The sequence below is a fragment of the Astyanax mexicanus genome, chromosome 1, assembly GCF_023375975.1.
Source record: "Astyanax mexicanus isolate ESR-SI-001 chromosome 1, AstMex3_surface, whole genome shotgun sequence".
In the NCBI taxonomy this organism is placed as follows: Eukaryota; Metazoa; Chordata; class Actinopteri; order Characiformes; family Acestrorhamphidae; genus Astyanax; species Astyanax mexicanus.
The window spans coordinates 126,764,934-126,792,848 of NC_064408.1; the positions used below are offsets into that span (position 1 = coordinate 126,764,934).

General features: G+C 41.0%; 1 protein-coding gene across 1 annotated transcript in view; it reads right to left on the minus strand.

Moving 5' to 3' along the window:
• Positions 1-5,466: 5,466 nt before the first annotated feature.
• Positions 5,467-27,915, minus strand: part of LOC107197166 (NLR family CARD domain-containing protein 3) — a 28,306-nt gene continuing 5,857 nt past the window's right edge. The window contains exons 5-13 of the mRNA XM_022663681.2: positions 24,561-24,668; positions 24,313-24,426; positions 22,663-22,711; positions 22,178-22,367; positions 20,111-21,884; positions 19,322-19,495; positions 18,762-18,935; positions 7,749-7,795; positions 5,467-7,366 (exon numbers count right to left, since the gene is read on the minus strand). Of these exons, the coding sequence (XP_022519402.2) occupies positions 6,792-7,366; positions 7,749-7,795; positions 18,762-18,935; positions 19,322-19,495; positions 20,111-21,884; positions 22,178-22,367; positions 22,663-22,711; positions 24,313-24,426; positions 24,561-24,668 (3,205 nt within the window). The 3' untranslated portion in view covers positions 5,467-6,791. The remainder of the gene's footprint in view (positions 7,367-7,748; positions 7,796-18,761; positions 18,936-19,321; positions 19,496-20,110; positions 21,885-22,177; positions 22,368-22,662; positions 22,712-24,312; positions 24,427-24,560; positions 24,669-27,915) is intronic.

Sequence of the window (27,915 nt, forward strand, 5' to 3'; positions counted from 1 at the left end):
ATATGAATAAACAGATGGTTTGTTAAGCATTTTTCTATGCTTAAATACAGCATAGAGGAAACCTTTTTTCCTTTATTGTAAACATCTCATCTGGGCTGTATGAACTTGTGAATTTATTTGCTGAGAATAAAAATCTCAGGAAGTGTTTGGTCACACACATGCTCACAATGGGGTAGATGGCCAGGGGGAAATATGTAACAGCCAGTATTCAGTGTGTACGCTGTATCTTCAAGAGCCTTCGCTGAGTGCATAGAGAACCAAAGTGTACCATGGAGACCACTGGACCGAGCTACTTTGTTTTTTCTATTTTATTTCTGTAAGTAATGCCATAAATGTGCTTTGGTGCTGCATTAGCTCGTTTATGAACTAATAAATAAGTAAGTAGAATACCGCCAGAGCTAGTCCAAGTGTCCTATCTGCTCCATGTGCTTTGTGTTTCATCTGACCCATAGCTCACTATAGTCTGAATCAAGAACAATCTCTGGAGCTTTACAGCTGGACAACGCACACTAGGGGATGTCTCCTCTGTAATTGTGTAATCTGTGTTTGAGCTTTATGGTCATTCAGCTAGAAAAAAATCTTAGCATTGGGCGAGGCCGGGGCAGAAGTTGGGGTCCAACTCTGTGGCATATTTAGTTTGTGTTAAAAAAATAATGTGTTACTGATTCCAAATTAATTAATTAATCCAACACTTTAATATTGACCCTTATCCAACCCCATCTCACCATTACACCCAGCTGTACACTAATCATTACATATAAAGAAACTCCCAATGTCACACTGACCTCCTACGTGTGTGTGTGTGTGTGTGTGTGTGTGTGTGTGTGTGTGTGTGTGTGTGTGTGTGTGTGTGTGTGTGTGAACTAAGTAAATTACAGTAAAAGCTCTGATGTTTCACTCACTGTGAGTCAGAGGTCACAGCTTCACTGCTGAACCCTGGAGGTCTCCTCATGGACTGGTCACTCTTCATAGAAACACAGCTGGGCTCTGGAGAAGCTCCTCTCTGGGATTCAGTTCTGTTAATATTAAACACAGTGAAACTCCAACACACAGCGCATCTTTAATAAAGATCAGGAACTAAAGAGCTTAACCAATTGACCATATGGTCATGGCCCTAGACCAATTGGTACCTATCTTCAAAACTGTACATTTCAGTTGGTCTTTTTGGCATCTAATGGCATATATTACACATTTGCAACATTAATCTTTGATTAAAAGTGGAAAAAAGACTTATGGTTATTTATAGCTCACAACGTTTTATAAGTTAAATAACTATTAAAGTATTAAATCTTCCATAAACCATATGTCTTTGATTTCGAATAAATACAATTAATTACAAATTATTGTATTTTTCCCCCCACAGGTACACTAGCTTGTGCTTAGACTGGGGCTTTAACCTGAAGTTATGCTGAAACGTTTCCTATTGTTTTTATATATCAAAATATCAGTAGGTTTTAGGAAGTTACAGTGTGTGTTTCGCATTGGAAAAGGCATGTCCGGGACTGTATCTGTCTAAAGTTTTAAATAGATAGGTCCAGTTTTCTTTGAGTTATGGCTGTTTAAATCCGGCACGGGTGACAGCAGTCATGTGGCCGCCTGCCAGTGCACAATTTCTGGTAAAGAAATGCCATGTTTACCAGTCCATATCTCTGGTTCTCTACAAGATACAGATACAGATCTTCACTTTCAGAACAGAACTGTAGTGTTTTTTGGCCCAATGGACCCCTCACTCGTCATAGACACTCCACTGGGGGCTGGAGATGCTGCTCTTTTCTTCCTTTAAACAGATAATATACTGGATATACAGGAAATATACTGAACTATAACACAGATATAGATCAGGGCAGTTTATTAGGATTTCCTCATTTCTGCTATGGGTTCCTTAACACATCATATTAACCATTAAAATACTAAATATCAGAAACATTCTTTTATAAGAATAACTGGCTGATTCTTACTCTGGTACAGGAGAACCTCCATTCTCAATATATATAAAAAAAAAAATCAGATCACAGGTCTTGAATTTCAGCTGCAACATTGTAATACAAAACTACTATAAAATTAAAACCTATCACTTAATTTATTTACATTAGAACAGGAGGTTCTCCTTCGCTGCTGGAGTTCTGAAGATCCATCATTTACTCTTCTTTATTCACCAACAGCTGAACACTCCCAACACCAACCCCTGAGAACAGATCAGCCTTTAGAATAAAAGCATTATTCTTAGAACAATAACATTATTGTCAGGACTGTAAGAAACAAACCTGAGACATTTACTGTTATAATTTATTTAACATTAACAGTAATGTTGTTGCTACATTATACAACAGTATTATAATTATGCATACTTCTCTATTATTATTATAATTAATAACATTATTATATATTTCTATATCAAAATAGAAACATTATTAAACTATGATATATAAGTGCAGGATTAAAACACTAACACATCACGTTGATGTTGCCCTGAGTTCTGTTGCTCCTCTGCTGGTTGAACAGCGCTACTACATATAACCACGCCTTTATTGCAGTTCTGTATTTTTATCTACGCAACAGATCAAAGCCCACATTAAACAGTAATACGCTTCAAATAGCATAAACTACACGACTGTAATCAATAAATATTAATATATATCTACGCATGTCTATTCAGTTTACAGCATTATTGATCTGTTACAGCTGATTGTTCTCCAGCCGGTCTGATCTAGACCAGGTCCAGGTCTGATCCAGGTCCGTTTCAGATCTCCATGCTGTTCCTGGTTCTTCCAGTGGAATCGAACAATGAGCTGAACTTAAAGAACCGGTTCTGGATCTAAGGAACCCTTAGAACCGGTTCTGACTTTAAGCTACACGATTCTGAACTTACCGAGTGTATCAGGACTTCTGTCCTCTTCTAACTGAGGAGATTGGACTTACTTTCGCTTTCTCCATCACCTGCGTCTCACCTGTCTCTCTCTAAGCCCCGCCCTCTCATATATTTTGTGTATTATAATTATACATGCAGTTATTTTAGCTAACACTTTTACTTATTTATAGGAATATCAGTGTGTATCTGGGGACCTGTATAAACCTAATTCTAAATAAAGATCCTTACTTATTTACTCCCAATACTTCTGTTCTGTCCAAACCCAGCAGCACTAAATCATTTAATTTACTAATTAAATACAAATTCAGACGCACTAAACAGCTAAACAATGTCTTCTTTATTACATCTGAACTGTTGTGTTAATTTACCAGTCTGATTGTTCACATACACTACCTAGCACTGAGCCTTGTGAAGCAGTTGTGTTAAATTCACCCTGTTCACTCTGTAACACAAGCACCAGTCCACCTGACCCTGTGACAAAATCTGATCCAACATACTGTGATATTAATTGAAATTGAAAAAAATATTTAATCATTTAATTGAAAATTGGTGTAAAATAAAGATAGGGCAGATATATTCTGCTAATAATGATGTAATCTTTTTGAATATTGAATGTAAATATATATTTAAAAGGTAGCATGTAATAGTTTAAATGACAGAACATTATTCCTAATTATTGCTCTTTTATTCTGACAGAGAGAGACTGGAGAGAAAAGAATATATATATATATATATATAAATGTTTACTTTTATTTGCACACATATGTAAAAGAAGGAAGTAAGCTATGATGCACGTTACAGTAATGAGAAAAAAGCATGTGCAGGGAAAGTGAGAAAGCCAATAGTGGCTAATAAACAATACTTTCCCTCAAAAATACACATAGAACCAAAAGAGAAGATTATTAATTCACAAAAATAACACACACACATACATTTTAAATATACATATATATATTATTTTATATATTATATTATATATACATACACATTCATACATGTACATTCATACACACACGTTAATACAGTAGTGTTATAAGGAAAGAATAAAATAATAAACATAGTAATTAAGTAAAGGATCAATCTTTACACATTTAAAACATGCATTTAGAGGAGATAATCCTTACAGAGCCATTATACATTAGACCAGATTCCACAGAGATTATAGAATGGAACAAAAAACTGACAGCAGGGCAAGGCACATTAATTTCAAAGACACATCAAATGTTAGTTTCTTTAGAGGAAAAGACTTTATTTCACATCCTGACTGAGGACACCTCAGGTTCAGACCACAATAGTAGAATGCATTTTCTTGCCAAGTACAGAAGTGTATTCAATGCATAGAGAGTATCAGTACTCAAGTATAACTTCAACAAATAGATACAAGCCTAGGCGTAGGAACCGGGGGGGATGGGTGGGACATGTCCCACCCAATATTAGAAACAGGTGGATTTGTCCCCCCCAAAAATGATATCAGTTCGCTCAGGTCAGCTGTACTATTAATGAGGAGACAGACCGGACCAATCACGGAGCCGGTTCAGGTATTAAGTCACGCCTCTTAGTAGAAACAGCCAATCAGCTTGCTGGTTTTGCGGCGCGCGGAGCAGAGGCAGTTTGCTGTTGGGGAAGCCCCGCCCCCTCGCTGTGAGATTTAGCAGCGGGATCGGGACGCAGCAGCTTCAGCTGATTTTAAAATAGATATGGATATACGGAGATTTTTCTAAAAGAAAGGTAACGATAGGCTAACCACTTCAACTGTGATGATATGTTTCTGATAGCTGGTTAAAAATACACGTCTCTGAATCAGCACACAGTTTAAACCCACTGTGATTAATAAACTGCAGCTGTGTTAGTGTGTAAGCTTATCTTTGGAATTAGCTAGATTGGGAGTCAGGGTTAAAGGAAAAAAATAAAATATATATGTAATGTTTCCCTGTACCTGACCAGCTAATCACTTTAATTTTCAAACTGTTTATTCATTTAGGATTACAGGACTTACTGTGAGCTATAATGAACGAAATTTGATTTAACTAACTAGTTATCTAGAAGCTGGATGTAGATGATCGCCAGAATTTCGTACAGTAACGTTACTTTAAGTTGGTAGTTTAAAGCAGTTACTTAACCCCGATCACTGCCCTAAACTAGTGTCATTTACTGAGTTTACCTGTTAAAACCCTTTAGCCCCCTATGGAGCCTAAATTAATCATGTATATCCACCAGAGGAAGCTCTAGAATATGCAGAACAGTGTAAATATGCAGTAGAATATATAAGAACTGGGTTGAGAAACACTGCTGTAACGTGACTTCTGTTCATTTGTATTTCACAGTAAGACCACATATCCTGACGTTTATAAAAGTCTCTATGAAACGTAAAGTTACATTCTTTTACATAAAAGGACACCATCTTAAGAAGAGCTCTCAGTAGAAAAAAATAAAATTGCAGGAGAAAATGTAAATATACAACAGAATTGACATGCCAATACATAATAATAATAATAATAATAATAATAATAATAATAATAATAATAATAATAACAATAATAATAATCTGTTATATTATTGTAAATATTAAGTGATAACTCAGACATTGCTTGCATAATTTTTCTAACAACAGTAGCTGTAATGTGGAGTAACATGTTTAGGTTGTAAAATTACCTTATAATAATAATTTACTTTTAATTAAAAGTAATTTCCACAAATGTTGTTCTAGGAAACTATTGGGTGGGCTTGGGTTCATATTGGCAAATGTACCCCCCCAATATCAAGCCCGCTCCTACGCCCTTGGATACAAGGTGACAGTTCAACATCCTGTTCAAACACCTCCTGTAGAACAGTGTGAACTTCCTTCCTATAGCTTTGAACATTTCTAAAAGTCGCTATTCCCAACCATATGTATGATAGAGCTGACTTGCTTTTCAAGTCAAGTCAAGTCAAGTCAAGTAGTTTTATTGTCAATACTGCATATGTACAGGACATACAGAGAATTGAAATTACGTTACTCTCCTTCCCAATTTTACAGCAAGTACAGATAATAGATATAATAAAGGAGAATGGGAGACACTATGTGTACAATACAGCAGGGACACAAATAGACATACATGAGACAAAAACAAGGTGCAGTGGTGTGGGGGAGGAATAGATATATAAATATAAGTAAATAAGTAAAAAATAGATATATAATTATAATATAAAAGAGTGGGAGACACTATATGTTCAATACAGCAAGACACAATAAACATACGTAAGACAATAGTGCAATATTGATGGTGATTGAGATGGAATGACAGTAAAAATAGTAAATAACAGTAGTGCAAATACGGTATATGGTATATATTTTTTACATTTAAAATATAAATTGAACATGTTAGAGAACATTTTATGGAGACATACAGTATATAAATAAAATTGATGAATAAATAAATAAATATTCATGTTGAGCTATAGAGGTGTATTTAGGAAAGGTCTATTCACATACCCGAAACCAATCATAGTCACTAAAAGACATGGCTAAGCCACGTTTCAAAAGAGTTCTCAATGAATTGAACTTGGTGTGTGTACATTCCATTCACATTTTCCCCTCTTTTTTCAGAAACTCTAAAAGTGTTTTAATTGTAAAGAAAGTATAAACCATTTTTTGGGAATATCTAGTTTTGTTCAAATTATCTAAGTTCGTGTTCTGTGGCTAATTGGCAAAAACATATAATTATTATTACTTTTTTTGTTTCTAGCTCAGAAAGCCACTATTTCCAATCTGCTTTTATGCCTTTTTCCAGACCATGAGCATATTTAGAACTAAATAATTTTCTGAAATAGGTTGTTGTCTTGTGAAAATTGTGGATGAATGGTAGTGAGCCGGGTTGTCTTTTCCGATACGTAAACAATTCTATAGCTTGGGTTCCTAATAGCCTCTGAATCTCACACAGGTTTACTCAATCTCACACAGACGCACTGAGGAGCCTTTATGAACCCATATCCCTGCATAGAGGGGCTGAGTGAAGGTGGTGTAGAATGTGTGTAAGTGTGTGAGAGTGTGAGTGGGTGTGTGTGAGTGTAAGTGTGTATCAGTGGAGACGCTGTAGAAGGACAGAGTGCCGGCGGGACAGTCCACGTACACTCCTACTCTCCTACAGTCGGAGGGAGGGGTGGAGAAAACTGTTCTGTTATTATTGTGATAAACAGAGTATCTGTTGTCAGAGCAGCTTAGACTCCAGGAGTTTATATTTCGTCCAAACAGACAGTCTGGTCCCCATCCATTCCTGCTGATGGTTTTATAACTCAGAGCTACTTCAGCTCCTCTCCCGCTCCACTCAGCCTCCCAGTAACAGCGTCCAGTAACACCAGTAACACTCTCTCTACTCAGAACCTGCTGATAATAATCAAACCTCTCTGGATGATCAGGATAGGACTGCAGCTCCCCTCTATTATTCACCCTCCTGTTCTCCTCACTCAGAGAGAGATAACGGTTCACTGTGTTTGGATCCAGTGTGAAATCACAGAACCCTGAACACAAGAACACACATTACACACACTGCACTGATACAGAGAGAGCGAGAGTGTATGTGTGTGTGTGTGTGTATGTGTGAAAGTGAGTGTATGTACAGCATGCAGCACCATCTAGCTACCAGTAAATCTAGTTATTGTTTAGACATATTAGTGGACAGCCATGCTGGGACCTTGCTGATACAGCAGTCAGAGTGAAGCATAGAAGCTGAGAATACCCTGATGCTTAATTCTCTTTGTGCACCAAAGAGTAAGTGAGTTAGTGCTGTTAGTCCTGTGTCTACATTGTAACCTCGATGTGTGTGTGTGTGTGTGATAGAGTGAGTGTGTGTGTGTGCCTGGCGGTGTGTAACAGTGAGTGTATGTGTGAGAGAGAACTTACATTTTTTAAATCCAGGTTTGATTCTGATTTTCCCTCCATGTTCCACTCTAAACACACACACACACACACACACATATCAGCAAAGTGTCAGATTTTCACAACCTAAACTTTGTTTCTAGTAGTGATTATATTCCTCTCTCTCTCACTAATCTGATTGGTGTGTGAAGGTTAAAGAACCTGTTCAGTGTGTTCTTAGTAACGGTAAATAAAAGCACTGGCGTAAGAGCCGGGAGGAATATCAGAAACAGGTGAATTTGAAGATGGTGAATGCATTCATAACCTCGAGGCTGGACTACTGCAAAACATTGTTGGCTGGAAGTCCACTTTAAATTACTTCAGAAACTTCAGCTAGTTCAGAATGCAGCCGCGAGAGTGCTTACTAGAACCAGAAGGTTTGATCACATTACACCTATTCTTTCCTCCCTACACTGGCAACGTGTTAAAATGCGTATAGATTATAAAATACTTCTACTGACATATAAATGCCTCAACGGTCTGGCCCCACATTATCTACAGGAACTCCTTAGGAGGAAGAGCTTTCTTTTATAAAGCTCCCTAGCCTCCCTATTAATATACGGGACTCAGTGTCACAGCTTAGCCTGTGTCTGTCCTGTGTTTTTCCCTCTATTGGTTTTCTGTGCTCCTGCCCTTTTTCCTGTCTTGTGTTTATAGCCATGTGCTTTTTTGAGCACATGGCATTGTTTTGTTATTGTTCTGTTTCCACCCTAGCCCCACCTTAGCACTGCCCTAAGCATTAGGGATCTCACCTTGTGATGTGTTTGTAACCTCGCCCCCTCATTATCCTGGCCCAGGTATTTCTCACTCTCCCTGTGTATATAAGCCCCTCTGTTTCAGTGTTCAGTGTGGAGTCTTTTGTGTGATACCTTGCTGTGTATTTGTCAGGTTGGTGTTTGTTTCTAGTATTACTGTTTTCTTAGTTTTTGCTTATTCTTAAATTCTCTCTTTTTTATTTTAGTTATTTCAGTCTTGTATTTTTGTCTTGCGTTTACCCTTGTTTGTATTCTGTTCGTTTTCAATGTAGCTTTGGTTTAAGTTTGTTTGTTTGTTAGTTTATTAGTTTGTTTATTTAATAAATATATATTTATATGAATATTTTGCAATTAGACTCCAAAAAGACTCCACCTCATAAAAATGGACGTAGCAGAATATATCCACAGAGGTAGGGAGGAAGTGAGAGACGAGTACTGGACGTTTGTGAAACTCCGAGTACTTGAAGAGTACCTGCACCGTACACCCCTTGTCCGTGGTCCATCCTCCCCAGTTCCAGCAGTGCCCAACGCCCCAGCCTCTGCTCCAGCGCTGCCCGCGGCACCCACCGCCTCTGATCCAGTGCTGCCCGTGGCACCCGCCGCCTCTGATCCAGTGCTGCCCGCGGCACCCGCCGCCTCTGATCCAGTGCTGCCCGTGGCACCCGCCGCCTCTGATCCAGCGCTGTCCGCGGCACCCGCCACCTCTGATCCAGCGCTGCTCGCAGCACCCACCTCCTCTGATTCAGCGCTGCCCAGTGCCTGCCTTTCATGTGGTACTTACTGCCTCTGTCCCTGTGCCAGCGGCTCCGGCCGCCTCTTACCCTGTGCCCGTGGCTCTGGCCGCTTCTGACCCTGTGCCCGCAGCTCCGGCCGCCTGTGCCCGCGGCTCCGGCTGCCTCTGACCCTGTGCCTGCAGCTCCGGCTGTCCTTGACTCTGTGCCCACTGCCACCCCTGTTACTGCGGCACACGCCCCTGTTCCTGCACCCAAAACACCCCCAGATAATGTGCCCCCACACCAAGCCCCAGGTCTCCAAGACTTAAACCCAGAACTGTGCCCAGGCTTCCCTTACAGACTTCAAAGACTTTTGCCAGTCCTGGGCACCTTAAATTGTTTGTACCCTTGTCTCTGCCTGTCCTGGTCCCTGTGTCTGTCTTCGTTCACGTTCCTTTCCTGGCTGTTTTTTCTGTACCCGTTCCTGTTACTGTGTTTGTGCCTATTCCCGTCAATGTATTTGTCCCAGTTCCCCTGTCCAGTCTTGTCCAGTCCCCGTTCCCGTCTTCTGTTCAGTCTGTTTCCCCATCTGCATTCCTGTCTAGTGTTCAGCCCCGTGTCCAGTCCCAGTTCTCGGCCACTCTCCAGTCTGTGTTTCAACCCCCTGTCCAGTCTCTGCCCCTGTCTAGTGTCCAGTCCTCTGTCCAGTCTAGTGTCCAATCCTCGGTTCAGTATCAGCCCCTTTCCTGTCTTTAGTCCAGTCTCTGTTTCCCTCCACAGACCAGTCTCCCCTCGTGTCCAATGTCTAATTCTAGTCCAGTAACCGCTTTTGTAGTGAGTTCTTCCGTCCTAGTTCTATCTCCTCTTGTTCTCTGTTCCCTCTCTCTTGGCGCCTCTGGTAGTTGCGCCATTGAGGGGGGGTAAAACATTCGTACCTGTCCAGTTTTGCGATAGATTAATTACCTGGGCTCATTCTGCTCTAACCTCTGGTCATCCCGGTGTCACACGCACTTTACAGCTCCGCCCGCTACTGGTGGGATTCTATGTGCTGATGTGCGCTCTTTTGTCACCTCCTTCTCTGTCTGTGCGCAATGTAAAACACCCCAAACTCTTCCAGCCGGTAAGTTACTTCCTCTCCCTGTACCTGAACGTCCCTGGTCGCATATTGCTGTTGATTTTGTTACTGATCTACCTGTATCTGAGGGATTTACTACTGTCCTCACAGTGGTTGATCACTTCTCTAGAGGGGTTAAATTTATTCCGTTGCCATCTCTACCTACTGCTTTCCAAACTGCTCAGGCTATTTATACACATGTGTTTAGACATTTTGGTATTCCAGAGGATAATTATCTGATCGTGGTCCTCAGTTCACCTCCAGAGTGTGGAAAGCGTTTTTTGAGCATCTGGGTGTGCACGTCAGTCTCACATCTGGTTTAAACCCTACATGTAATGGTCAATGTGAGAGGGTTAATCAGGAACTCTTAAGTCAACGCTACTTCTGGTCTCACCCTTTCAGCCCCAACTACCAACCTGGAGATCGGGTGTGGCTATCGACCCGGGACTTTAGGTTTAGGGGGAGCTGCAGGAAACTTCTGCCCAAGTTTATTGGTCCTCTTAAGATTTTGTCTCAAGTTAATGAAGTCACATATAAGGTGAAGTTACCTCCTCAGTATCATATTAATAACTCCTTTCATGTTTCTCTCCTCAAGCCCATGGTCCCGGGTCTGCTTGCTGACGCTGCACTGGCTGACGTTCCAACCGCGGCTGGGGAGGGGGAGGGTTCGTCTACGTATGCTTTTCGGGAGGTGCTTGACTCACGCAGACGTGGAGGTGTATTCCAATACCTCATCGACTGGGAGGGGTATGGTCTGGAGGAGCGTTGTTGGGTGGCTGCCAAGGACGTGCTGGACCCTGCCTTGCTCGCGGAGTTTCATGCTTGTTTTCCTGGTAAGCGGGCTCCGAGACTCCGAGGACATCCCAAGCATCCTACGACCGCCTCAGCTTCAGCTCATCGGGTTCCTTCCTTGTTCCTTGTTCACCTGGTGCTGAAAGCATTTCCAAGTCTCCCACATCCAGTTCTATCAGCGATTCTCACATTGCAATACTGCAATACCCAGAGCGCACCACACCATGACACCACACTCACTCCTGATCACATTACACATCACATGACACCACCAGGAAGTCCCGAGTACTGATTTCACTTAGTATATAAGGACCATGCTCACGTTCACACCTCACCAAGTATTTGTTTGGTTATCCTGCAATACAAAGCGTTTCTCTTGCCCTTGTCTATATTCCGTGTATAATCTTGTTTTTGTTTTCTACGGACTACTGCCTGGCCCCTTGTATTGGATACCTGTGTATGACCTGGACTGTTTATCTGATTTTGGATTTTTGCCTGCTCTGTGATACTGCCTGCCTGAGTCTGGTAACATTGAGGCGGTGCTATGCCGGGACTGACTGGATCTAACCAGTCATACCGGCCAGGTTAGTGGTCTAAGTACTGGGCAGTTTAGTAATATACATTGTTCTAATGAGTTATCTTGCCACTTTCCTGTGCATAAGGCTGGGAGTTTTAATTATGTGCCTTTTTCTGATACAAGTGCATTTTTACCTTGTAGGATTGAGACTGTGTCTGTCCCCCGTGTCGCTCGAAACCAAAAACCCAGAAAATCTGTTTTAATAATCTTATTAAAATTAAAACAACAGCATCCGTCTCTCAGAGTACCAGCAGCGTCCGTATGAAACTAGGGCTATTAAATATAAGATCGCTAGCACCAAAATCAGTTATTGTTAATGATATTATTACTGATAATCACCTTAATGCACTATGTCTGTGTGAAACCTGGATTAAACCTGATGAATATATCACTTTAAATGAGTCTACCCCCCCAGGTTTTAGCTATTTCAGTTACCCACGCAGCTCTGGTCGTGGCGGTGGTGTTGCCACAATCTATGACTCAATGTTAGGTATATCTCAAAACTCACAATTGGATGCTAAGTCGTTTGAAGTTCTTAGTCTTAAAGTAGCAGGCCCGTCTCCTGCTTCCAAAACGCAGCATTCGTTTCTGCTTATAACACTGTATCGTCCTCCTGGACCATACTCAAATTTTATTAGTGAATTTGCTGACTTTCTAGCAGCAGTAATTCTTCTTTCTGATAAGATCATAATTGTTGGAGACTTTAATATCCACTTTGAAAAGGACCAGGATCCACTAAAAATTGCATTTAAATCAGTTTTAGATGCTCTAGGCTTTAAACAAAATGTAATTGGCCCCACTCACCGATGTAGTCATACATTAGACTTAGTTTTGACACTGGGTATCGAGGCTGAGAATATAGTTACTCTTTCTCAACATGACTCAATATCCGATCATTATCTAATTATGTTTGAAATAGTTTTTAATCAAAATATCCTCCTCCCGCCCCGCTATATCAGCAAGCGTAAAATAACAACCGCAATTGCTAATGAATTTGTAAATAAACTCCCCGACTTAACCCTCTCCCTTCCGTCCTATGAGCATGATCTCGAGCACAAAACAGAAAATCTACAAACTGTGCTCCGCTCTAACCTTGACCGCGTAGCGCCGACAAAAATAAAACAAATCAGGGATAAAAAGCTAGCACCGTGGTATAATGACCACACACGTACATTAAAACAAACCGCTCGTAACTTTGAACGTAAATGGCGACACACAAAACTAGAATTTTTCCGGCTAGCATGGCAGCATAGTCTCACAGACTACAAAAAAGCCCTAATTAAAACAAAATCCCAGTATATTTCATCGCTTATTGAGAAAAATAGAGACAATCCTAGATTCCTTTTCACTACTGTGGCTAAACTCACCGGCAGTCAAAAACAAACTAGCTCCGTTATCCCTGTCGACATTAATAGTAATGATTTCAGGAAGTTCTTTGATGATAAAATTAATAGCATTAGACAAAAAATTCAGTATCACCCCCAAAATTTACTTATAGATAACGATGAATGCTGCTCCAGCTCTGAGACACACCTAGAGTGTTTCAGCCCGGTTACAGAAAAAGATTTACTTAGTGTAATTAACTCATCAAAATCAACATCATGTATATTAGATCCAGTACCCACACAATTATTGAAACAGGCACTGCCAAAGGTGGGAAAATCATTACTAGAAATAGTAAATTCATCTCTTAGCATGGGCTACGTACCCAATTCTCTTAAATTGGCGGTCATTAAGCCCATTATCAAAAAGCCAAATCTGGACCCCCGCGAGCTTGCTAATTATAGACCAATTTCTAATCTTTCCTTTATAGCCAAAATCCTAGAAAAAATTGTGTTTAACCAGCTGCGCTTGTATCTACAAAGTAATAGTATGCATGAGGTTTTTCAATCTGGATTTAGACAAAACCATAGTACTGAAACAGCTCTACTTAGAGTAACTAATGATTTACTTTCAGCTCTTGATAGGGGCAGTAATGCCATCCTTGTACTGCTAGATCTAAGTGCTGCCTTTGACACCATAGATCACGCTATTCTACTTGATAGGTTAGAAAATCTTATAGGAATTAAAGGATCAGCCCTCACCTGGTTCAGATCTTATCTGAGAGATCGATTCCAGTGTGTTTACTTAAATAACGAATGCTCTTATCAGTCTAGAGTAAAATATGGTGTCCCTCAAGGATCAATACTGGGTCCATTACTCTTTACTCTTTATATGCTACCACTGGGTAAAATTATCCGTAGGCATGGTATTAACTTTCACTGCTATGCTGATGACACGCAACTTTACATATCTGCTAAACCCAACGAGGAGCTCTGTATAAATCAAATAACAGACTGTATTAAAGACATTAAAAATTGGATGACACACAACTTTCTCTTACTTAATTCTGATAAAACTGAGGTCCTTCTATTAGGTCCTAATATTGATAAAAACATAAATGTTAATACTGTAGACATAGACGGTCACTTAATTATACCTGGTAAAACTGTGAGAAACCTTGGGGTCATCTTTGACCCAATTCTTTCATTTGATGCTCACATATGTAGCATAGTCAAAATTGCATTCTTCCACTTAAGAAATATAGCTAAAATCCGCAGTATACTCTCTCTGGAAGATGCTGAGAAGCTGGTACATGCATTCATAACCTCCAGGCTGGACTACTGCAACGCGTTGTTGGCTGGAAGTCCACATAAATTACTCCATAAACTCCAGCTAGTTCAGAATGCAGCCGCAAGAGTGCTTACCAGAGCTAGAAAGTTCGATCACATTACACCTATTCTTTCATCCCTACATTGGCTACCTGTTAGATTTCGTATAGATTATAAAATACTTCTCCTGACGTATAAATCCCTTAATGGTCTGGCCCCGCATTATCTACAGGAACTCCTTACTCCTTACAATCCGCCGCGTTCACTCCGCTCCCAAGACGCTGGCCTGTTATTAGTCCCGCGTATTAGAAAAAACTATGCAGGAGGAAGAGCGTTCTTTTATAAAGCTCCCCAACTTTGGAATAGCCTCCCTATTAATATACGGGACTCAGACACACTCTCAATCTTTAAATCTAGACTCAAAACATTTCTATTTGCTCAAGCTTTTGAGTAATGTCTCATTACAATTTTCTTCCTCTTACAGCTTATCCAGCAAATATAAACCCTGTCCTAATCATCTGCTTTCTCTTTCTCTCCCCATGTCCTGAGCTGCTGCTACCAGTGCCCATCCCACTCCAGCAGAGTTTTATAAAACCATTCTAACCCCTTTTTCTTCCCTCCCCTCTCTGTTCTCTCTCTCTGTCTTTCTCACATGTGCTGAGACGCCTGGCCGGCCGGTCTTCCTGGATGTGTCCGTCTGTGGTTCCAGCTTTCAGGAATCAGCCCTGTCCTTCTACTCATCAGAATTATTTCACAACCCTTCTAACTTCTGCTTTTTTTCTCTTCCTTCCCTTTCTGTTTTCTCTATCTATCTCTTTTACATGTATGGAGATGCCCTGTTCCTGATGTTCCCAGCCTGGCTCTCCACTGCCCGCTGTGTTGTTCTCCGGCTCTGCAACCCTGCACTGATTACCATTAACACACTCAGTATCTGTTCCTATATTAGCCATAGCTCTATAGTTTGTGCCCATCACATTCTTATATTCATAAATTAGTACCTGTTATATTAGCCATAGTTCACATTAATTCTCTGTACTGTTTTTGTTCTGTTATTTGTTTGTTGTTTGTTTGTACTGAGCGGGTCAACCCGAGTAGGATGGGTTCCTCGGACTGAGTCTTGGTTCCTTCCAAGGTTTCTTCCTCTTAAAGGGAGTTTTTCCTTGCCACTGTGTCACCATAAAATTGGCATCTCTGTGGTGCTGCTCATAAGAGGCGTGGACCTGTTTTACCTGTAAAGCGGCTTTGTGACAACCTTTGTTGTAAAAAGCGCTATATAAATAAAATTGAAATAAATGAAAGTATGAACTCTGGTCTGTCTCCCGTTTATGGTATGGTTTCTCTCTGCTGCCTCTCACTGGTACTACCTCTGTCTGCTCTATAACTTTTAATAAAGTTATTTTACTGTATCTGCACCAGTGTGGTTCCTGTCTGGCCCTGACAGACACTATAGGGTGGGCTTTGATTCATATTAGCAGATGTGTCCCCCAATATGAAGCCCGCTCCTATTCCCTTGAATAAAAGTGTACTAATTATAATCTAATCTAACTGAACTCTATATTTTACTGTGTGGCATAGAGGCTAACAGCTGTCAGAAAGAGTGCTCTCTTTTCCACCAACAAAGTGCTGGTGCTAGAGCCGGATCCTGCGATCCTGCAAACCTTTTAATTACAGGTTATTTACTTTTTTCAGTTTTTGTGTGATTTCATTAACCTTGACGTACTTCTTTGTATTTTTAACAGAACATATATTAAATTATTATATGTGTATATTGGTGTAAATCAGCCTGCAGAGAAGTGAAAGTGCAGGCCTGTTTACACTGCACACATTTAGTCAGATTAGTGTGTAAAATTAATCAGTGCTTTCTGAAAGCTACAAGGTTCTAACTGCTGTATAAAACATAAAGGTCCCTATTTTAGCAATTTATAGTGCACCGGTCAATTGTGCATTTTATTTAGGGCACATCAGTGTGTCTTTGGTATCTTGAAGGCACAATTCTCTTTATTAATCATGGGTGTGTTTTGTGCCTAACATAAAAATTAACCAATCAGTGTGCTAGCTGTCATTCCCTTTAAGAGCCGGCTTTGCACTTTGGCATATTGATATCTAAACAGCATGCTTTTGCGCATCTCAGCAGGGGAAGTGATAGCGTGATAACAATGCTTAGGAGAGACCTCCATCACTGGCTCCAAGACCAGAACCAGCCAAACTTTTTCCACCTGTTCTCGGGTAATACCTTTTTTCACCAGACAGAGGAGCTGAAACAGGATTACAGCAAAGGACTTGGCATTTAGTGCAGATAGCTTGGGCATAACAAAAATGAGTCAGAAAAAATTAGTTAGAATGACAGAATGAAGTTTACATGCTGTTCCACTGTTGGTACCTGGTCACTACAACTATAACGATTCACTAGAAGTCTCACAATGTGTTTCACAGCATTAACCCCTAACTTTTCAAACACTCTGCTTTCCTGTAAATCACAGTTAGGTCAATAAATATTTGGATATTGATACAATCTTCATAATTTGGGCTTTGCATGCCATGGATTTGAAATAAAAAATTAGATGACGTTGAAGTGTAGACTTTCAGGTTTAATTTAAGGGGTTAAACAAAAATCCTATGAAGCCTTTAGACACGTCAACTACTTTTCTTAAATGTCTCTTCATTTCAGGGGGCTCAAAAGTTGTTGGACAAATGAACTACCATAAATAAAATGTTTATTAATAATACTGTTAAGAATTCTTTGCAGGCGATGACTGCCAGAAGTTAATTAAAATTTTAAGGAGATGGAAGAAGAAGCTGTCAAATGTGCAAATTTAACAAACTTGTTTTCCAGAGGACAGACTCCAGCTGCAGCCGGTAAACAGAGATATGGAAATAATCATATATTCATATATTCAGCTATTGCGCATCGTTTGCAATGTCGACTTAGCGTAGTTTATGTTGTAGAGCCCAAAACACATCATTGACCTCTTAACACGTCCTGGCCGCCGACGGGCCAGAAATATGTCATAGTTAATATCTTGCAGTGTTTATGAATAATTATAGACACCCAATATGCCATTTTAAAGCCTAGAATCTCTGCTTTTCAGTATCTAGCCTATTTAGCTGTATGTCCTCTCAGGAAATAAACATTTAGGGCGAAATATGCCTTGTTTATTAGAATTAAGATTCAAAATTTTGAATCTGGTAAAGCTTTATATTCTGTCTTTAAGCTACTGCTTTGAGGATTCACTATTTCGTTTTGATCTTTAAGAATTCATTAGATTATTTTAGTTGGTTATTTTTCTATTTTAAATCCATTTTTCTGTTTTTATTGAATGGTATTAGCTTATTAGCATCTAGCTTGTTAGCATACAGAACGTCTCCCTGGTCTTTTAAATGAATGTTGATTTATTCATTTAATAGCTGTATCTAAGCCAGACAGACACTGTATGATTTTTTAATCGGGTGCTGAGAGCTCATCCACGTTTGAATGGTTTGTCCTGTACAAAAACGCAGGTGATTTATATGTTGACACTGTAGTCTGACTGGCAGGCTGAGAGACTGAACGTCACGCAGCCCCAAAGCAGTAGAATTAGCGCCAGATCCCCGCGAGCCGCACACCCATTAATCCACCTGCAGAGCTTTAAATGCGCGGAGGATTGCGTCACTTACCTCGGACCGTGTGGGGTTCCAGGAAATAGTCTGTGATGTATTCATCTGTTTTTTAATACTATTTTAATTTTATTTAAAGCTATGGCATGATAATCACCATACAGCTAAGTAACCAAGTATTATTGTTAATGAAAATTCTCCTTAACTGAAACTAATAAAAGGAAAACTAAAACAAACTGAAACTACAGATTGAATACCCTCATTTTCTTGTTTGTTAATTTATTTAAAATTGATTTATATAAATGTGGTATACCATGATATATATCATTATCGTGATATAAAAAATTCCATTTCCAGATTTATGATTTTCCCCATATCGCCCAGCACTACTTCTGAGTAATATTAATTCATAAAATTACAATTTTATATCTGATTTAAATTTGAATGAAACATGTTTAAGTGAAAGGTGTTCTGTTACCTTACCAACATATACTTGTACTTATATGCAATAAAAAGGCATTGTAGGATCTAGCTGCTGTTTTATTTATTCAAATTCCTGCTCCGTGGAAAAAATGGGCTGGATTTGGGCATGAAACTCCCGGGCTAAAAAAGGGGCCCACTCCGGCCCTGCTGAGATACTAATAAACATCCTTCTTGGAGAGTGTATTTCACTTGGGTGGATGTTGTGAAGGGATTTTTCATCATCATTGAAATAATTCTAATTCTCAGAGCCCAAAAACGGAATATTGTATCACTGTCAAATTATTGATGGACCTTACTGTAAGTATCAATTCGGACCTACCTGAGTGTCTCAAGTTTGCAGTGTGGATTATTCAGTCTGGCAGAAAGCAGCTTCCTTCCTGAATGTCCTGGGTGGTTGTAGGTCAGATCCAGCTCTTTCAGGTGGAAGGGATTTGAAATAAGAGCTGAAGCCAGAAAAGAACAGCCTTTCTCTGTGATCATACAACCAGATAATCTGCACACAGAGCAAGAGAATGTGAGTAAGAGAAAACAAGAAAGAAAGACAGAAAGAAAAATGGGACAGCATGGCAGACTGAGAATAAGAACTAAACTAATGTTTATTAAAACACAATTGACACATAATATCCCATAAATTAATCCCAAACCTTAAAATTCAGTAAAATTCAGCTAAAATTGTTTTTACTTGTGCATCACAATTAATATATGTAATATGTTTTAAATGTAAGATGATTGCAGACACGCAAGAGCTTGTATTTGGTTGTTTGTTGTACTCTGATCATGTTTTCTTGTGTAATTTATTAGGTTGTCATCGTGAATATCATCAACACCTAAATTGAAAATTTACACATGTACAAATTTAAAAATCACAGACACACTGACCTGAGAATCTGCAGTTTACAGTTTGAACTCTTCAGTCCAGCAGAGAGCAGCTCCACTCCTGAATCCTGCAGGTCATTATTACTGAGGTCCAGCTCTTTAAGGGCAGAATTCTTCAAGTTTATAATTGATCCCAGCATTTCACATGTCTTTACTCCAAGGTTACATGAAGCTAGTCTGAAAAACAAGAATAAACAACATATTTTATAATAAACCCAAAGAAGAATATTTGACTGGATGGGAATAATAGAAAACAAAATTACTCTGTGAAATTTTTGAAACATAGTCTGTCTAATGTAAAACTGTGTTTTAAGTAGTAAAGATGCAGAAAGCTGTTCTTTGCTGTGATTAGCATGGGCATGCAGCTCACCAAAAGCTCTGGGGCAGATTTTAATTAGTCAAATGAGACAAAGAAAACATTTAACAAAACAGAGAAAGAGCAAGGGGGCTTTTCAGTGAATGTGAATTTACTGATCCTTACATTTTACATTCTACTGCTTGAAACTGAAAAGAAAATCATTATATTATAGATAATTAAGTTCAGGTATCTGATAAAGCAAACAAAGAGCAATGTCTAAAACAGAAAAGAAAAACCCAGAAATGATCACCATTATAAATTATCTGTATTGTTTTAATAACATGATGGTTTAATTTTTGCTCACCAAAGGATAACCCATACTAATGTGTAACAATGTGAGATAAACAAAGTAGATCTACCAGTGTATCAATGAAAAGTGCTAAAAATCAGCAGTTCATGAAAAACAGTGTGAAGGTCTGAATGAAAATACTCACACAGCTCTTTTCGATATTTCGACTACTGGCAGCATCCTCAGGAAACACTCCTCTGATGGCTCGTATTTGCTGAGGTAAAACTGATCCAGCTCTTCTTCTGAGTTCACCAAGACAAACACCAGAGCTGACCACTGAGCAGGAGAGAGGCTGGCCAGTTGAAGACGACAGTCACCAGATCTGCTCACATATTTCTGCACTTCCTGTACTAGAGAGTGATCATTCAGTTCATTCAGACAGTGGAACAGATTGATGGATTTTTCTGGAGAGGTGTTCTCCTCAACCTTCTTCTTGATGTATCTGACTGTCTCCTTGCTTTGAGAACTCCTCTCTGTTGGTGTCAGCACACCTTGTAAGAGAGTCTGATTAGACTCCAATGAGAGACCCAGAAGGAAACGAAGGAACAGGTCATGGTGTCCACTCTCACTCTGTAAGGCTCCGTCCACAGCTCTGTTGAGGAAGTCAGTGATCTTTGATCTGTTGAAAAGCTTGAAGGATTTACTGGGTTGTTCTTTTGGAAGTTTCCTGTTGAGAAATGCATATAAAGCTGCAAGAAACTCCTGAACACTCAGGTGTACGAAGCTGAAGACCTTCCCCAGGTGCAGCTCATGTTCCTCTCTGAAGATCTGGGTACACACTCCTGAGTACACTGATACTTCTCTAATATCAATGCCACTCTCTCTTAGATCTTCCTCATAGAATATCAGGTTTCCTTTCTCCAGCTGCTGGAACGCCAGTTTCCCCAAAGCCAGAATACTTTCTCTAGTCTGCTGAGGATCAGGGTCTCTTTTCCCACTGTACTTCTGGTTCTTGTGTTTGATCTGAAAGATCAGGAAGTGTGTGAACATTTGTGTCAGGGTTTTGGGTATTTCTCCACTCTCAGCTTCACTCAGCATTCTCTCTAGAACAGTGGCTGTAATCCAGCAGAAGACTGGTATGTGGCACATGATGTAGAGGCTTCTTGAAGACTTAATGTGTGTGAAGACTTTGTTGGCCAGGTCCGGATCACTGATCCTTTTCCTGAAGTATTCCTGTTTCTGAGGGTCACTGAAACCCCGCACTTCTGTTACTCTATCAACACACTCAGGAGGAATCTGACTGACCGCCGCTGGTCGAGAGGTGATCCAGAGGAGAGCAGAGGGAAGCAGATTCCCCTTGATGAGGTTTGTCAGCAGAACATCCACTGAGGTTTGTTCTTCTATGTCCTCCAAGTTCTCATTGTTCTGGAAATCTAGAGGCAGTCGACACTCATCCAGACCATCTAAGATAAACATGATCTTGTAGCTCCTATAATGTCTTGGTTTCAAACCTTTTGTTTCTGGGAAGAATCTCTGAAGAAGATTCAACAGACTGAGCTTCTTATCCTTCATCAGATTCAGTTCTCTAAAAGGAAGTGGAAATATGAAGAGAACATCCTGATTTACTTTTCCTTCAGCCCAGTCCAGAATGAACTTCTGCACAGAGACTGTTTTTCCAATCCCAGCAACTCCTTTAGTCAGTACAGTTCTGATGGGCCGGTTCTGTTCTGGTAAGGGTTTAAAGATGTCGTTGCATTTGATTGGTCGTTCCTGTGTTGTTTTTTTCCTGGATGCAGCTTCAATCTGCTTCACCTCATGTTCTTGAATGACATCTCCACCTCCTCCCTCTGTGATGTAGAGCTCTGTGTAGATCTCATTCAGAAGTGCTGAGTTTCCAAAGCCTGAGATTCCTTCATTAATGCTCTGATATTTATCTCTCAGTTTGGATTTGAGCTTTGGATGACCCACTGGAGCTAATTCTAATGAGAGAAGAAGACAATAAGCAAAATGTAATCAGCTGTAGAACAACACCATGTAATATAATTTAAAATAAAGACTGTAGTACATTGTTTTATAGCAGCTGTAGTTGCTTTAGAGACACTCATGGTGTCACTGAAATATCAGCTAATGTTAATGACTACAGTTGACACTGATACATTACCCTACAATTACAAAATGCAATGAATTATTGCATATTTCTCTTTGGGACTTCACTGAAGAAATAAATTTGCACTTTAAGTTGGTACCCAGGGTCATGGCCCAGAACTCTTACTGCTCTGTAGTGTGTTAGCGAGGTCTGTCTGATTCATGTCCCTCAGGATGTTCAATGTGATCATCAGGGTCCACTCTCTCTGATCATCCTTCACCTCTCTCTCAGAGCATGCTGGGTAATCTGGACTCAGGAGCTTCTTGAATGTGTTCAGCTCATTCCTTAATAGTGAGATAAACTTCTGCTCCAGCTCCTGATTAACAACAAACAGAGAATCACTAAAGCTTTTACAGTACAGAGAGAGAGATGATGACACTGATCTGAGGAGGAAAGGAGTTATGGATGCTCTGTTGTGTAAAAGGATTTAAACATCATGTTACTGAGCAGCATCATATAGAATTAATATTAACATTATTACAGTTATAATACTTTTAATGGTAAATAAATTATGATTAGGATCAATCATTTTTTAGCAGAATTCAACTGAAATGGAAAAAAACATCAATCAACCCATGATTCCCATTATATATATATGGTTTCAGACTAACCTTGAATAGGTGGTCCAGTTTTTCCTTGTGACTGTTTATTTTCATCTTACTGTGAACAGAAAATTCACAATGTGATCCACATGATTGAATCAGCTGATATAAAAAGATTATATTTCAAGAATAGATCATAGTAATTTCCGGGCTTTCAGCCGCTACATTTTTTTCCACACGCTTTGAACACTGCAGCTTATATAACGTTGCAGCTAATATAATATAGCTTCATAAGTGCCAACTCTCCATTGTTGTTTTCAGGAGAAATAAGTATGTAGATTAATGCAGGACTTGTTGGGAAAATGCAATATATGCAGACAGTGATACTTAATGTATTTATAACAGTGTTCAATACTATGCTTGGACACTATCTTGCAGCTCAATAAGGAGAAACGCCTTTGGAGACAGTTGCGCTATCTGCGACACCACATTGGTGAAAATGGCATACAACCAGACCAATCAAAGGTGGGTGCTATTATGGATTTGGAGCCATAGCACTAGGTCACACTATTGAAAAGTAAGACTTTGAGATTGTTGTTACATTTACATAATACAGTGTCCAGATTTTGCCATAGTGGGGTTGCTACCGGTAGCCTAGCCTTCAGCTCCCCCACCACCAGATGCCTCCAGTCCAGAGAGGGCATGGTACTTCGGGCAGGTGTTGCCTGTTAAGCTTTTATTTTCTTTGTAACTGGTTTTAAAGAAATTACATTTAACAACACCATTTTTACTGTCCCTCACGTTTATATTAGGCCAACAATTTAATTAATTAGATTTTTATGTAATGTTACAGGTTAAAGTAGGTCTCATATCTCAACATTTTTATATTATTTTTCTTCCCTCATTTTTACAGTGTACAGTTGGAACTAAATCAATAACCACAATTCCACATTATACCATAAAGTTGACATGCATACCATGTATACTTCACAGTATATTTGATCATGATATGGTTTATATAAATACAATACATTGTATTTTCTTTATTCATGACTGGAATTTATTGTATTTACGTTCCTTTGATTGCAACTGAAGGAAAGTAAAGTCATGAAAACCCCCATGTGAAGTACTGCATGTTGTCCTGCCATGGGAGGCATCTCACAGCAGGGGTGCGAAAGCCAAAGGCAATATAGTTTTCCTGGTAGGCTACTGTATTTTTTACTAGCCATGTCACAGCAATGTTTGCGGTACCAATAGCCCAGAAATTACAAGTTCAAGTCCAAGTTAACGTTGAAGTTGCATATGTACAGGACATACAGAGGATTGAAATTACGTTACTGTCCTTCCCAAAGTTACAGCAGACTGTAGACTACGGTATAAATAAAATGTGATTACAATGTGAATTAAACCAATATAAATATAATTTATTTTTGCCAAACAAACACATAATTGTATTTTCATTAAAATACCCATTATTAAATGCTGAGGAAAATCTGGTGGGTCACATGGTTAAAACACTTACTGTTTGATATCTACACCAATGAATTCAATGTTTTAGTCTGTTTCAAGTAAATTAAACTGAAATATATTGTTTCCATGAATAAATGTAGTAAGCAATTATTATCCTTTAAGAAGTGCAGTCAAGTACAATTCAAGACTTTTACAAACACATTTATGAATAATGCAAAGTATTTTTAAAGGCTTTGAAGTTTTACTTACTGTGGGTCAGAGGTCACAGCTTCACTGCTGAAGCCTAGAGCTTCTAGCATGTACTGGTAACTCTTCATAGAAACACAGCTGGGCTCTGAAGAATCTGCTCTCTGGGTTTCAGTTCTGTTAACATTAAACACAGAGAAACTCCAGCATTTACACAATGAAACTCCAACACACAGCACATCTTTAATAAAGATCAGGAACTGAAGAGCTTCACCCTCAGAACAGAACAGTAGTTTAGTGCAGTGATGTACCGAGAGCCAGAGCTTCCTCCTCCACTGCTGAACTCTGGAGGATGATACATGGACTGGTCACTCTTCATAGACACTCCATTGGGGGCTGGAGATTCTGATCTCTCCTCCCTGAAAACAGATCAGCCAAGGGAATTATACTAAACTATGACAGAGATATAGATCACAAAAGAATGTACCAGATTGTGATCACTGATTTGTTGTAAACATGTTTTTTTTTATTGTCTCTCACAGCACCAGAACCTAATGGGCTTCCCACAAGAGACAATGATCTTATGGAACCCTAATGAGGGTTGTGTGGAAGAATAAATAACAACTTGGTGGAATTTCAGATTGTATCTTCACCATCATTGCCAAGTATTTCAGCAACCTGTGCAGGAGCTTTGCGAATGGTAGATTTGCAACATGGTGGCAGCAACTGGAAGTCTGCATTGCTATTGGCTGCTCTATATCTCCAATAATATTTGAGGCAGTATTTGAAGTCATCCCCATTGGAGCAAGCCAGGTGGCCAGAGGATGGGAAACAGCAGGAGCAAGACTTCCTGTATTTAGAGAGTACAGTGATGATGTAACAACTGTCCTGCAGATAACCCCATGTACAGAATAACTCTGCAAACGGCTCGATGAGCTGACACTTTGGGCACTGATGAAAATTAAATCTTCAAAGTCTCAGAGCCTCTTAATTAGAAATGTTCAGCAGGAGGAGGGAAGATACCACTGGTGGCAGAGCAACCCATCCGAAGCTTTGGAGGGAGTATACAACTGAGCTCTTACATAGCCAGATGGGGAGGATGATACAAAAACAGCTGAGAGAGGAGCTCATGAAGATCGACAGCAGCCAGCTCCCTGGAAAGTTAAAGGTGTGGTGCTACCAGTTCACACTCTTACGGACAGTGATGTGGGAACTGAAGTTGTGTGAGGTTCCCTCCTGGGTGGCCAGCAAGGTGAACGGCATTGCCAACTCCTACATGAGGAAGTGGTTAGGCCTTCCCTACTGCTTCTCTGAAGAAAGCCTCATCAACAAGAACATGCTGCAGCTCCCTCTGAAGTCCATAAACCTTGAATAAAAGCAGGAGGAAACCCATCTTGAGGTAACAGAGTCCAGAGATGAGCAGTGAAAGGTGCTGGGGTGGCCATTTGCACAGAGTGCAAGTGAAGGGGTTTAGGAAAAGGTGGACCAAGCCATCAGCATGATGAAACATCAGGAGGTACTGGGAAGAACCAAAGTCAGCTGGGCGGGGCTGACTTAGAACTAGGGTTGCACCAATACCATTACAGTATCAGTATCGGTGCCAATACTGGCACTTACAAGCAGTATTGGTATCGGCATGGGTATCGGATACCATTTCCGGGTTTGGGAGAGACCGCAAGGAGAGAAGGGTGAGCTCGGACAGCAACTTTGGGCTGCCCCTCCATTTGGATAGACTCTCTATTACTCCAAGTGACGCTGATAAGAGACTTTATGCTGTACTTTTATTTTGTGTACAAATAGAATGAGTAGGAGCCGTGTGACCTGGCTTCGTATGGTCTATGGTGCTAATTGTCAGGAATGACCCAGGCAGGGAGACGAGGAGATGGACGCAAGTGCAGGTAGGAACCAAAAATAAATAATTTACTAAATAAATAACAAAGGTAAACAAAATAAACAAGTAAACAAGAAATAAAGAAATAAACAAGAAACGGAGGTGAGAAAACTAACAAACAAACAGGGAATATATACAAGGAGCTAAAGCTAAAGCAGGGTATATACAGGGAGCTAGGGAACATGAAATAAAACAAGAAACTAGAAATAAACAAGGAAATAAACTATAAATGAGAAAACAAGAAATAAACAAGAAACAAGGAACCAAGGCTAAGAGAGACACTGAGAAACGTTATGAAAACACAGAGAGACAAACGACAGGTGAAGGTGCAAAGACCGACTGAAAGAACATGTACGCAGCAGGTTCTCCGTGGACCGGAAGCCGGATGGCCATTCGCCGTACTCCAGGCTGGATCCCTGTGCAGGAAACCTCGAGGCCCAATGGACGCCGCAGGCCTCGGGGTAAGCGCTCTAAAGGGTCCCGCCAGCCGGAAGAAGACCCCTTTTCCGGGGAGGATTTTCTTGGGGGGGGGCGATGAGGGTTGGTGCTATGAGCCTCGGTGCCTCCGTGTACCCGAGGCTCAAGGGGCGGGACCCGTGGGACTTTCTCGGGTGCGCTCCCAGCAGCTTCGACGACGAAGAGGAGCTCTAACCTGCACCAGTCCTTGCTCCTTTACCGTTCCCCCCCAGGGGCGGTGCTCTACCCGGCTCTCAGGCACACAGCTCGAGAGGCCGTCCCGACTTGCGTCCATCAGCCTCCCATGACGCGCTCTGTGACTCTCACGGCTGCTCAGCCGCACCACGTGACTCTCGCGGCCGAGACGGCGTGCTCCAAGACGGCGCGCTCCGTGAAGCCCGCGGCCGAGACGCCGCGCTCCGTGACTCTCACGGCCGGGACGCCTCGCTCCGCAAAGCTCGCGGCCGGGACGCCGCGCTCCGTGAAGCTCGCGGCCGGGAGGCCGCGCTCCGTGAAGCTCGCGGCCGGGACGCCGCGCTCCGTGAAGCTCGCGGCTGGGACGCCGCGCTCCGTGAAGCCCACGGATGAGACGCCACGCTGCAGGACTGCTGCGGTGCTTGAGCCGCTCTCCAGGATTACAAATCCAGTCCGTGTTTTTGCGGCAACCGCACACTCAAGCCCTGCAACTGCAGCGCTAGCTCCTCAGGCTGAGGAGCCGGCTTTCAGGGCGGCTGCAGAGCTGGATTCCGCCGCTGCAATCCAGCCTCTCTCTGGGACTATCTCCGTGGCAACCCAGCCGTGCTCCGGGACTATTTTAGAGACTTTTCCCGCGCCAGTCTCTACTGGCGGCCCCGCGCTGCTTACTATGGACTTTGCCGGCGAGGCTGTAGATCCAGTCCGGGTTTTTGATCCACCCGCGGTTTCAAGCCCCGCTGCTGCTACGCTGGATCTCCACTCGCCCAGCTCCGAAACTCACTCGGCGGCCACGTGCTGCGTGCTGCTCCAGCCTCCGTGTCTTCTCCAGCTGTTCAAGCCTCCGTGTCTGCTGAAGCTGCTCAAGCCTCCTTGTCTGCTGAAGCTGCTCAAGCCTCCGTGTCTGCTGAAGCTGCTCAAGCCTCCGTCTCTGCTCTTCAAGTCTCAGCGCCAGCACCAGCAGCTGCTGCCAGAGTCGCTACTGCTGCTACTGCAGCGTGCCTTTTAGATCAGACAGCAAACTGACACAACCAAACCTGAGTAACCTGCTAACCGAGCCGAACGCTAATGCTATGGGGCAGAAAAATATCATTATTAATATCTGGCTGTGTTTTTCAGCATGGGTA